This window comes from Rhineura floridana, chromosome 10 (genome assembly GCF_030035675.1).
Source record: "Rhineura floridana isolate rRhiFlo1 chromosome 10, rRhiFlo1.hap2, whole genome shotgun sequence".
NCBI classification, from domain to species: Eukaryota; Metazoa; Chordata; class Lepidosauria; order Squamata; family Rhineuridae; genus Rhineura; species Rhineura floridana.
In genome coordinates, this window is record NC_084489.1 from 59,989,171 (window position 1) to 60,002,694 (window position 13,524).

A 13,524-nucleotide genomic window follows, 5' to 3' on the forward strand; every position below is an offset into this window, starting at 1 on the left:
CATAGGAAGATGTGTTATATTGAGTCATGCCATTGGTTCATCTAGCTCAGTACTGTCTATACTGAGTAGCAGTGGCTTTCCAGGGTTCAGACAGGAGTCTGTTGCAGCCCTACCTGGAGACGCCAGGGACTGCGTGCAAAATAGATGCTCTACCACTGAGCTACAGTTGTAACCAGCGTTTAGGGATCAGAACTGAACTACAGAATTTTGCATACTCTCTTCTATCCTCTGGTCTCAAGCATGAATTCCTCTCACTCCATCTTGTGGATTCTCCATGAGCCATCTCCTCCACCCCCACTTCTACCTGAGTTTGTGATTACGTCTGGCAATTGTAATCCAAGTACACTTACTTTAAAAACCTGAGTTCAGTAGCAGTTATATGTAGTGCTTAACTTAGGTTTACAGTGGTGGGATTCATGTGCAATAAGTGATGTATGATTACATTTTATATTTAAGCAAGGTCTAAGCACAGGCAATGGGAAGACCAACACTTTGGGTCCAGACTTTCCACAGGGTTTATTCCAGGCTGTGTCTGTGAGAGAGACAGAGAATGACCACATTTTCTGAATAGCTTTCTGAAAGGGTTGAGGTGGAAGTGTTTCAGGAAATGGCTATATTGATGAGGTGAGGGATCAGTGTGGAATATGAGCAGAACAGGGCTATTTTCATCCAGGACTGGACATGCCAGACAACAAGCCTGCGCTGTTCATTAGAGTGCCCTATGCTCAAGAAAAGAAAATGCAGTGATTGATTTCTGATGGGTTCATTATGCAGATAATCATCTCCTAGTAAAAAAGATTTGATTTGCATGTGACGTGGTGAGCAATAAAAAGGCTTTAAGTGCATGTCTTGTTGCATGTAAAAGCGACATGTGCCTGCTTACATGAAAATATGAGGTCCTGTGATTGTTCATAAATAAAACTGTGGTTCACTGGATCCTTTAGGATCAATTTCTGTGGATGGCCCATTCACATGTGGTTGTATCATGTGTGTTACCGCTAGCAGGAATGATTCTAAGAATCCTTATATGACTTATATTGGAGCCGGCATCTTATGGTGCTGTTTTCCCAGTGACTCCCACTGTGTTCTCAGATTCTGTTAGGATATTGGCTGAATGTCACTGAGGTAATAGTTTCTCACTGTTGTGTCTGGGTCTGATTTGGCATGATAGTCAAAAGCAGCAAGCACTAGGTGTCATATAATTTTACACCCTTACCAACTAGGAAGAAATTGGAACTATTAAAGCATTTTCCAAGTGAAACCACAATTTCATATTGTGCCAAACCACAGAAGAGATGCAAAACTGTAAATAAATCATGCCAACTGTAATTTGATGCTGCGCTGTGCTGTCTGCTTCCATCTTTATTACTTGAGAGTGAGATTCTATCCCATTGTTTCCTTTTCCTTTCAAGCTCAGAGGAATTATGATGGAATGTTAATGAGATGTGCTCTGCTTTGGAAGAACCACAGAAGAATTGTGAATTAATTTAAGCTCTTTCTCAGAAGCAGTCAAACTTAAAACAAAACAAACAAAAAACAAACAAAAAGAACAGCTCCAGTAGAAAATCTTTAGTTAGTATTCAGCAATTGTTGTGTTACAGTAAAAAATATGGAATTCTTCATCTCTGGTGCCCTTTGATTTGTGTATTATTTGCCATGCTGTTTTTAATCAGGTACTGGGAAACCCAAGAGCTTTTTGAATTATCAAAGGAAGAAAAGTGAGTTAAAAAGAGTAAAATCAAAGGCACTATGAAAGAAAAAAGGATCATATTGGTTACCATTCAGACTTCACTCACTTATGTAACTATAATATACTTAGTTTGACTGCCATCAGGCTTCTCCCCAGTATCCTTTGTTGATAAAAAGTATATTCATGTAGAGTTATTTATTTATGTTTATTCACTTTTCTAGGTCACCTCAAGGTCTCAAGGGTGGCAAGAGCAATTTAAAAACTGACACAGACACAACATCCAAGTGAAATCTGTTTAAAACAAATAACATCTATTGGCTGGAGTCAAATGTGATGCACATTCAAAACATGGAAACAGTGACAAATGGAGCTTTGTCATCTTTGCTGGTGGGGAGGGGACAACAGTTTCCATTGCCAAAGGGACAAGACGTTTTTAAAACTGAACAGTGTTTTGCCTTTTGGGGAATAGGAAGTACAGTTCTAGTTGTGTGCACAGTTCTTCCATATAAGCCCATACAGCTTTTTGGATCTCAGCCACTAACTGAAAAATGAGCTAAAAGCCCTTTGCTCATCTGCTAAAAAATCTGGGTTCATTTTCCTATAGTGCCCAGGAACTTTTTAAAAAAATTTAAAGTATGATTATATGATTGCATTCACGGGTTAGCCTGAGTAATTTTCTTCTGACAAGAAGTCCTTTTGCAGTTAATTATGGTACTGGTGATTAAATCGTAAATGGTAAGTATCCCATTGTCAGAGGGTTCTGATTTCTGTGGAGTTGATTTTGCACCCCAGAACTAAATCAGAAACATGAACTTTCTTATTGTGAGGGACATTACAAAGTTTCTCATCCTCTAGATTGTGCTACTCACACTATATCTTCTAATTGCCTAGCCTTCCTAGTGGAGATTGACACAGTTGTCGATGTGGCTATCAAGTGCTGAGCCTTTCGCTCAGTTGGGGATGGGGTTAGCTTAAAGGCAAGAACCATCAGTCTGCACTTCCTCTGTGGATCAAAGAATCATAGAATAGTAGATTTGGAAGGGGCCTAGAAGACCATCGAGTCCAACCCCCTTCTTAATGCAGGAATCCAACTTAAACCATACCCGACAGGTGGCTGTCCAGATGCCTCTTGAATGCCTCCAGTGTTGGAGAGCCCACCACCTACCTGGTTCAGTGGTTCCATTGTTGTATTGCTCTAACAGTCAGGAAGTTTTTTTCCTAATGTTCAGTTGAAATTGGTGTCCTGTAACTTGAGCCCATAGTTCTGTGTCCTGCACTCTGGGACAATCAAGAAGAGATCTTGGCCCTTCTCTGTGTGGCAAACTTTGAAGTATTTGAAGAGTGCTATCATATCTCCCCTCAGTCTTCTCTTCTCAAGTCTAAACTTGCACAGATCTTTCAGTCTCTCCTCACAGGGCTTTGTTTCCAATCCCCTGATCATTCTTGTTGCCGTCCTCTGAACCTGTTTTGGTTTATCTGCATCTTTCTTAAAGTGTGGTGTCCAGAACGGGATTCAGTACTCAAGATGAGGCCTAACCAGTGTCGAATAGAGGTGAATAGTATTTCATGCAATTTGGAAACTATACTTCTGTTAATGCAGCCTAAAATAGCATTTGCCTTTTTTGCAGCCACATCGCACCATTGGCTCATATTCAGCTTGTGATCAACAACCATCCCAAGATCTTCTTCGCATGTAGTATTGTTGAGCCCCATCTTATAACTGTTCATTTGGTTTCTTTTTCCCAAGCGTAGAACTTTTCACTTATCCCTGTTAAACTTCATTCTGTTGTTTTCAGCCCAATGCTGCAGCCTATCAAGATCCCTTTAAATTTTGTTCCTGTCATCCAGGGTATTAGCTATCCCTCCCAATTTTGTATCATCTGCAAATTTGAGAAGCATTCCCTTTACCTCCTCATCCAGGTCATTAATAAAAATGTTGAAGAGTACCTGGCCCAGGACTGAGCCCTGTGGTACTCTGCTCATTACCTCCCCCCAGTTTGAGAAGCATTTTGAGTACAGTTCTGTAGCCAACTGTGGATCCCCCTGATAGTTGTTCCATCTAGCCCATATTTAGCTAGCTTGTTAATCAGAATATCATGGGGCACTTTTTCAAAAGCTTTGCTGAAGTCAATATATATTATGTTCACAGCATTCCCACAGTCTACCAAGGAGGTTACCCAATCAAAAAATGAGTTAAGATTAGTCTGGCGGGATTTGTTCTTGACAAATCCATGTTGGCTTCTAGTAATCACTGCATTGTTTTCAAGATGTTTACAGACTGACCGCTTTATAATCTGTTCCAGAATTTCCCCCGGGATTGATGCAAGGCTGACTGGTCTGTAGTTCTCATTCCTCTTTTTTGCCCTTTTTGAAGATAGGGACATTAGCTCTCCTCCAGTCATCTGACATTTCACCCATCCTCCATGATTTTACAAAGATAATAGACTGTGGCTCTGAGAATTCTTCAGCCAGTTCCTTCATTACTCTAGGATGCAGTTCATCGGGCCCTGGAGATTTGAACTTGTTCAAAGTAATTAGTATTCCTTGACCTTTTGTCTATCTATCTCAAGCTTCAATCCTGCCCCTTCAACTTGTACTTCATGTTTGGCAGGAGGGTCTTAGACCCGCATTTGGGAGAAGACTGAGCCAAAGTAGGAATTGAGCACTTCTGCCTTTTCTTTGTCTTCTGTTATAATTTTGCCATCCACACTGAGTAGCTGAACCACCATTTGTTTTCTCTGTTGTTTTTTACTATTCATATACCTGAAGAAAGTGTTTATGTTGCTTTTAGCATCCCTCATTAACCTTAGCTCATTCTCAGCTCTAGCCTTCCTTACGCAATGCCTGCAATTCTGTTCTACCTCTCTGTACTCTTCCTGCTGGGGAGGGGCAGGGATAGAAGAAGCCTTGTGTCTTATACCAAATGCACAGCCAAAACCTGCAGGTTATTAGATCATGTCTTCAGTGTGGAAATTCCCTACGGAATCAAGCCCATTTGTGGGAGACAACAATGGGGTGTCTAGAAAAGGAAAAGAAATCAACAGAGACTCTTTAAATCATAGACTGAAAATCATGGATCCAAGCATACTTAAAATTTAAAAGCAATAATATATACCATTGAGAGTGCATTTGTGTTTGCAGTTAGCTTTCTGATATGGGTGAGTGGGTGGAATGAAAGGATAAATATTTTTCACTGCAGCGTGCTTATGTTCACTGCTTGGGGGTGGAATGTGCTGACAGCATATATATATATATATTTAGATGTCTCACTGAGATAGTATGAAATTAATGGAAGTGCATTCAAATGACACTTTGGGAAACAGAGATCATAAACAGTGATGGAGAGTATTCCTTATAATGTAGTTTTGGAATCTTCACAGAGAAAATGGCTTTTATGTTTTTTCTTTACCTTCCACATATCATTTCTCAATCATTCTTTCTCTCTCTCTCTTTTTACACACACACATATAAAACACACACATGTACTCTGTGTGTGTGTGTGCATCTTTATGCTATATTACAGTGTGTATACCTCAAGCTCTATTCAAAATGTAATGGAAAGTATGACAATAATTTTAGTTGCCTACCTAGTATTCTTTCAAAAACTGTTGTTGCTTTATTGCATCATGCATTAAAGGTAGTAGAAAGTAGGTGAAAGTGAATCCTTCCATTTCTACTTTCCTAACATCCTTTTTGGTCTTCAGTATGTCATTTATTTGGAGCTCAGCTCCTCAGCATCTGCAGTGTGTTAGACAAGTCTCGCTGGCCAAGTTTACACATCACCGTAAGCCACAAACTATGGATTACTAGCAATGAGTAGTGTGCTGGTTAGAAATGGACAAAACTGTCAATTTCGGTATTTCTCAGTTTCTCATTTTTCTGATCCTAGGTTCAGTTCATTACATTTCCTCATAGGTTTATGAATGTTTTATGCAAGGTTCTGAATTACTGCTATTGCACTTCTCACTTTGTCAAGCTAGGAATACCAAAGCACAAGCCTTGGCTTGGCGTTATGTGCAAATCCACACTCACAATTTATTTCTCCCAAACAAACCACAGTGATTAACCTTGGCTTAATGTCATAGTTTGTTTGGAGAGAAGCAAACTACAAACGCTGGCTTACATGCCATGGTAAGCCAGCTTGATGAAGGGAAGAGCAAAATAAGAGTGATTCAGTAGTGTGCAGTAGCCCACTGTTAATCCTCAATAAGCCATGGTTTATGATTTACCATTAAGTATGAATGCACAAGGTCAAGGCTTGTTTGTTTTTGTTTCGAAGAATTTATAACCCACTTTTCCATGCAAGGGTATTCAATGTGGTTTGCAAAAATGTCTAATACAATCTTAAAACAACCCTGAAAGCAAATAATGATGATGATGATGATAATAATAATACTTTATACATTATACAAACAACAGCAAAAATAATATCATATGTTACCAACAAAAAAATCATGGATCAGAGGACTGAATCCCCAAAGCTTGTTAGAATGCTTATTGTTCTTTGTATAGCTTCAGCACCACAGCAGGAAAAAACTTTTACCGTCTGCCACACTTCTGATCGCACTGGGACTCGGAGTCAGTTGTCCAATCAGTGCTTGGGTTGGCTCAAATGGGAAGAGTTGTTTCTTAAATATCCCAGTCCCAGGCTATTTAGGATTTCAGAGGCTTAAAAAAATATTCCACACTGAAGTAAATAAGAAGTGTGAATGTGAAGTAGCCATTGCATTGCACAGAAGCTTCTGGATCAGAACACAAACTTACCCAACAACACTATATGTGAAGGAAAAACAAATTCAGCACATAATTTAGACTCAGAAAAAGGCAATATGAATGCCTCCTAATATTTTACAAGGTTTGAATGCCTCACTGTTACTCCCAGTACCAAACTAAATCTGTGCCTTCAAACTAGCAGAAGTAACAAAAACAAATCCCCAATACATATTACTGTTCTACTATTAGAATATGCTCGCAGTAGCTGGTACCTTAAATCCACAATTTTGATTAGCTACTAAGAAACACTGCTGAAAGATGAGGATACTGTAGGCTTCCTTTTCCTATCTTAGTTTTTCTTTGTTTTTGTTAGAAAACTTATCAGTTAATTAGAAAAGAAATTGAAAGTAAACTGTGGTCAAAAGTCTGGACCTTTACTTTGTAGTTACATGCTAAAATTTAATTTGAATTGCGGTAATTAAACTAAAACAAAAATACTCCAACATAATTTTTGGGAAATCTACCCGCATAGTCATTTCTCTTGAACCTACAAAAGAAACGTAAAAGTAACATTCAACATAAAACACATTTTTAGTGCCAGAGATGATTTGCCATAATAGAGCTAAGAACAACATATTTAGTATGTGGTTCTGAAAAAGGCACCCGCTGGTATAGCACAGTGGGGAGGAGAGCCCGGCTGGGAGTCCGGAGTGTGAGTTCAAATCCCCACTCGTGTCTCCTGGGTGTCAAGGGCCAGCTAAAGATCACCCCCACAGTGAGTGGCTCAGGGGTTACATGCCCTGCCACCTGTGCAGTCGTGGGCAAGCCCCATAGTCCCAAGGAGCCCAATTGCCCCCCAGCTGGCAGGTGCAGACAAGGAAGGGGCTGGCTTGTGCAGCTGTGGCAAGCTGAGCAGGCCCTAGCCAGATGGGGAGGACTAGCCTCAGAGGGAGGCAATGGTAAACCCCCTCTGGATACTGCTTACCAGGAAAACCCTATTCATAGGGTCGCCATAAGTCGGGATCGACTTGAAGGCAGTCCATTTCCATTTCTGAAAAAGGCAAAGTTCATATTAGGGATCATTGGGAAACTAATGGAAAGTAAAGCTGCCAGTAACAAACCTTTATACATATGCATGGTGCAGCCACATGTGGGATACCCTGTCTAGTTTTGGCCACTGCACTTCAAAAAAGGATATTATGGAACTAGAAAAGTGATCAGAAGACTAGAACAAGTCATTTATGAGGAAAAGTTACAATATTTGGGGCTTTTTAGTTTAGAAAAAATATGTGGTGGGACATGATAGTAGTTTATAAAATGTATGTATCATGTGGAGAAAGTAAACAGAGAAACGTTTTGTCCCCCTCTCAAAATATTAGAACCAGGGATCATCAAATGAGGCAAAAAGGTGAAAGATTTGGGACAGACACAAGAAAGTAGCTTTTTCAGACATCACATATTTGAACTATGGAATTTGCTTCCATAAGATATAGTGATGGCTTTAAAGGAGGATCTGACAAATTCATAGAGGATAAGGCTATCAATAGCCACTAGTCATGGTAATTCCATACTATTTCAGAATCATTGGCACCATCCCTCTGAATACCAGTTACTGATATGAAGCTTAGACACCCATGTTGGTCTTGAATCCTTCTCAGGACCAGATGCAACTTGACCTTTGGACCACAGCCCAGAGATTTATGGATATATAGGGCTTTTCATACAGTGTGGATAAGCATTGTAACTGCACAGGGCCATTTTCATCTTTTGTTGTTGGTTTTGAGGAAGCCCAGCTTCCACATGTTAAACCACTCCTCCCCGCCCAGCTGATTACGTTATTTAATGTGCCCATGGCACTTGTACAGCTGTATTTCAGCTGCAGTCATGGTAGCCAAAATGGTGCTATCTGGAGAGAAAATTCCATTTTTCCCCAAGGCCAGAAATATGGTGGATAGAGTGCACAATAAACTGCTATCTGAATAATCTTGAGAGAAAACATGTAGACTGTGCACAACAAATGAGAAACAAAAGTGCATTTATTGTGCAATAATGTGGAAAATTCTTCAGGCAGTTCAGTGAAACCATTGCCACAAAGTACACTTCAGTGCTCTGTTATATTTTTATACTCTGTAACAAAATAACTTGCCTTTTAAAAAAATTCCTTCTTGACAGATTATATTGGTGTTGCTGAATACTTGAACTGTAATACAAGTCTACATCTGCATTTATTTACTTCTCAACTGCTACACAGGGAAGTATTGGATTGGTAAACTGTGTGGATAGTTGAGCTTTCATGGAAGTTATGACCTTCCAAAACAGTTTGTCATTTAAAAAGAAAGGTTGTTTCATTGTCTTTCTGAAAAATGCTGGACTGCATGAGAAAAAAGTACTTAAAATACAGATTTTTAAAACTTTAGATGTTCAGAATGTTGACTTCCCTCTTTGTCCAAGTAAGGAAAGAATTATGGGAATAAACAGTGCATTAAACAGTAACAACAAAACAAGGTCAAAATAGTACAGTTTATAACATTCTTTCACAGGATCATTGAAGCATTAAAATACTCTACTGTATGAGAGAACTCAGGAGACAGTGTAAAGAAATCACACGTTATTGTCTCTCTGTGTCTTCTCTTATAAGCATTACTGTCATGAGAGAAGAGAGAAGATACTTAACCCTACTTAGGTATTCAGGAGGAAATTTTCCAAGGGCAAAACAGCAGTAAGCACAATTTTTAAAAAATAAGAACAAAACACTAGACATAGATGGGTAAAAATGACCCTCATAAGCTGCAAAAAATATTTGAAGCTAAGCATATTGACAGATGCATGGAAATTTTTATTTACAGAAATTTTTATTTTAACTCATTTATATGCCATTCTTCAGTATAATGAATTTCTTAGAGTAGCTCATAATATCAGCTTAACACACAAACACACAAGTTAATATCAGATTAAAACAACATAAAATAACACAATATAACCAGCAAAAAACAGTAAGAGATCAGCGGGTTAACATCAGGTGGAATACTGGAAGGCTTGCCAAATGAAATGGTTCCTGCTTAGCACCAATTTTCTATTTTTGTAATCAAGTTTGGCACTAACCCAGTTGGGGAGGACATTCCAAATGGAAAGCCACGAGTGAGAAGGCTGGTTACCATCTGTTTAGGAAGGAAGAACTCTTTTGTTAGAATCATAGAATAGTAGAGTTGGGAGGGGCCTATTAAGGCCATTGAGTCCAATTCCCTGCTGTATGCAGGAATCCAAATTGCCCTCCTTGTTGCCCTTCTTTGAACCTGTTCCAGTTTGTCTGCATCCTTCTTAAAGTGCGGTGGGTTAAGGGTTTGGTAAGAGTTGCTGGAAATTGTAACTCTGTGAGAGGTAAACTACATTGCCCAGAATACTTGGGTGGGGGGGAGGAAATGTGCTTTGAATGTACTTTAAAGATACAGCGTGTATGCAACTTCAAGAGAAGGGTCTCTGATGATGAGCATAGCATTTGGGCAGGATCATGTGGGATACATTCTTGCATATATGTGTGTTATGCATGTAGCAACATAAATTAGAGATATTTGCCCACTGGGTTGGATAAAAGTATTCTCAGCGCACTGATGAACAGACCAATGAACATCATTGTTGGGAATCTCTTTACTACTAAGACTGGCTTAAAAGTTGCCTTCATTTCTTTTAGATTTTGACTTTCTTCTGACCCTTCATGAGGACTGATGTGGAATTCTTCCTGAGGTCGAAACCCATTTCATAATGGGGAAAAAATGAGGAGGGTCATTTAGTGAAGGAAATTTTGTGAACTATTTTGGTTTGTGTGTGCGTGTGTATGCATGCTTACCATTGGTTATTGCGCAGCAGCTTCTCTTTAAACTTTTTCTACCTCCTGTGGCATTGGAACTCCTTCAAGTGGTCAGTAGCTACCTGCTGGCACAGCCCTCTACATAAAAAAAAAGCATCTGGAGCACTAAGAAAGACAGGGAATGCCTTTCTAGCTTCCCTTCCTTGATGTAGAAAGGGGAGAAGCACACAAAGGCAAGCCTCTTCTGCCAGCACTCCCACCCTTTATTCCAGACCATTTCCCCCAAAGCTTTGATAGCAGTAGTATCAGTTTAACTTCATATAATATGATAGAATCAAGATATTGAAGTATTATGGTTGCTACTGGGAGGAAGAGCAGGATATAAATCTAATAAATAAATAAATATCCTCTACGCACTTAACCTAAGAGTAAGCACTATTGACCACAATGGTACTTTCTTCCAAGTAAACCTACCTAGAATTGCACTGTCACAGTCAACTTATAACCTTGCCATTAAAATTTGCTTCTCTTCTGGAGTAATTGTGAGTTCCATCTACAGAGAATGTAGCCAATACTTGTTTAGACATTATTTTTTTACTTCTTTGTAATGATGACACCTTAACATCTTCTGGGGGGGCGGGGAGCCCTTGAACTATAAACTGCTTTTGTACTTCCTTTTCAATAAAGATTGGGAAGGGTTTGTATAATATTTTATGGCTGACAGTTTATTAACTGCCATCGTTACTGGTTCCCTTATGAAATACTGATTTCTACCCTTGACTTTCTGGTTGACTAGATCCAGCCCAATGCTGATGAATGTTTATATGGCTTTATTTTACCCATTATGAGTCATACATACTTTCATGTACTCCAATTAGCACATTAGGATGTCTGCAAAAATGACATACTAGTGACTACATTCATCTGCATTTCATTGTGGGAATGCATTTTATGTTTGCAGACCTGAGAAGTTGTCATGATGAATTCAGCACCACCACCACCAGAGGATTTAAACTCTCGATTTGCAGTTTTCATATAAAGTAACACTACTTGGTTTAATTAAATATCGCTATCTCATGTTGTGCTTCCTACAAATTATTTCTTCCACATAGCATGTGAAAGTTCATAGAACATCAAGGAAACTTGAGTGTGAAACTTTTTCTAAAGTAAATTTGTCAAGGAAGAAAAGGCTGGACATGTACTTAGTGTGTACTGCCGACGTTGTGCTTCTAGCTTCACTAGAACACACACAGGAAACTCAGTCTGTAACATCAGGCCAGTATAGAATTGGCTAAAGTTTTCTAGCATTTTTAAGCATATACAAAAAAGCACCTTACAATTATGCCTTCTTTTATCCTCTCTAAACAATCTATGAGAGGGATTAGGTTGGAAGACAGTTACTTGTTCCAAGGTTACCCAGTGAACATCATCTCTGAGTAGGAATTCAAACCGGAATCTCCCACATTGTAGTATATCAATCCCTTGCTCCTTCTAATAGTAAAGGGTTTGGCTGCCATGCCAGTTTATTTGGAAGCAAAATGCAGCTGTCCACAAATAAGAGGATTATGTGTATGTGGAAGAACTCGAAGGTATGCAGAAGTATATTAGAAAAACCCTATCGCTTTCTTCATTGAGCATTTAACTTGAATGGTTCCTTTTCATACTACTTATACAGCCAAATGTCCCTCCACTGACCCATTCCCACAACACCACCCTTTACTTCATTACTTTATGCTGATAAATCCAAAAATGAGAAGAAAAATCAGTCCCTCAGTGATCACTGCTGTTATCAGTGGTGGCTGGTGATGACCATTAAGCCTGGTGGGGCAGAAGGCAGGAAGACCAGTGGTAGGTGGAGCTAGAGCCAATGATTTTTTCTTAAATCCTCATGAAAATTCTCCAGCATTTTAGTGCAAATTTCTCCCAATAAACATATATTTTTACACAGTTTTCACTAACATACGCATTGTTGCAAGCAATTTCTTGTCATATAATGCATTTTGTACATTATTTTCACTCATATATTAATTTTTATGCACACTTCCCTCTAATATAAATATTTCTGTAAACATTGTTGGCGAACTGCATTGCAAAATTCAAATAAGTGTGAACTTCAAACAATAGTGGTGTTTCGGTTCTCATATTGTTTCAGAAAGTGCAAATTTGATAGACTCAGCTTCAGATATGAATTGAACCAAATTTCTCGCCCATCCCTAGGGCTGATGCATTCCTACAACTTGTCCATACTTTATCCCCCCACTTTGAGTGCCTGCATAGGGCTATAGTAGTAATATAAACTGCAGCTGGAACAAAAATGCAGTGCCAGTGTAGTCCTGCACAGGATCCCACCATAGGCTAGGTCATTTTAAGAGCCCATTGAAAATCGCAAGCTCAGTGGAATCCTTTCTGCTTCCTTCTCCCCTGCCTAGGTGTGTTCATCAATGAAAAGTGAAATCACTACCACTCCAATAATTATATTTTTGAAATATTGACTAAAGCATATCTTGATCTTAGAGATGTGTTTTGTCTTTATATATCTGACAGTTGTTTAACCCTGTTTATATTTTTAGTATATCAGTACTTATATTTGTTTGATTTATGAATTTCTCTTTCCACAGGGCTACTAAAGAAGGCTGGTATCTCTATGCAGACAGTTCTAATGGAGAATTTGGACATACTGCTGATATTGCCACTCCAGCTATTTCTCTGACTGGACCCAAGTGCAGGCTGGTGTTTTGGAACTATATGAATGGGGCAACAGTGGGTTCATTGAAGGTACTAAAAAGACAGTTTATATGCATTTTTGTAAGAATATCAACATATTTGAAATGTGGTGTTGGAGGAGAGCTTTGTGCATACCATAGACTGCAAAAAAGACCAAAAATTGGGTGTTAGAACAAATTAAATGTCACTAGAAGCGAAAATGATGAAACTGAGGTTATCATACTTTGGACACATAATGAGAAGACATGATTCACTAGAAAAGACCATAATGCTGGGAAAAACAGAAAGGAGTAGAAAAGAGATGGATTGATTCCATAAAGGAAGCCACAGAGCTGATCTTACAAGATCTGAACAGGGTGGTTCATGACAGATGCTCTTGAAAGTCACTGATTCATAGGGCTGCCATAAGTCATAATCGACTTGTGAAGGCACATAACAACAACAAGAATATCCACATCCTGTAATAGAGCTTCAGTGATAATATTGGCTTGGGCCCAATATAGGGGCTTGCTTCCTCTTTTGTGGCCCATCAATTCACTGCACTCTAATTATAGCGGAGAGAATGTATTAATCATGCCGCACACTGTGATTG

General features: G+C 39.0%; 1 protein-coding gene across 4 annotated transcripts in view; it reads left to right on the forward strand.

Annotated features, from left to right (window-relative positions):
* Positions 1 to 13,524, forward strand: part of LOC133365140 (MAM and LDL-receptor class A domain-containing protein 1-like) — a 319,039-nt gene that overhangs the window by 48,947 nt on the left and 256,568 nt on the right. For all 4 annotated transcript variants that reach the window (XM_061586590.1, XM_061586591.1, XM_061586592.1 and 1 more), the window contains one exon: positions 12,827 to 12,983. In XM_061586590.1, the coding sequence (XP_061442574.1) occupies positions 12,827 to 12,983 (157 nt within the window). The remainder of the gene's footprint in view (positions 1 to 12,826; positions 12,984 to 13,524) is intronic.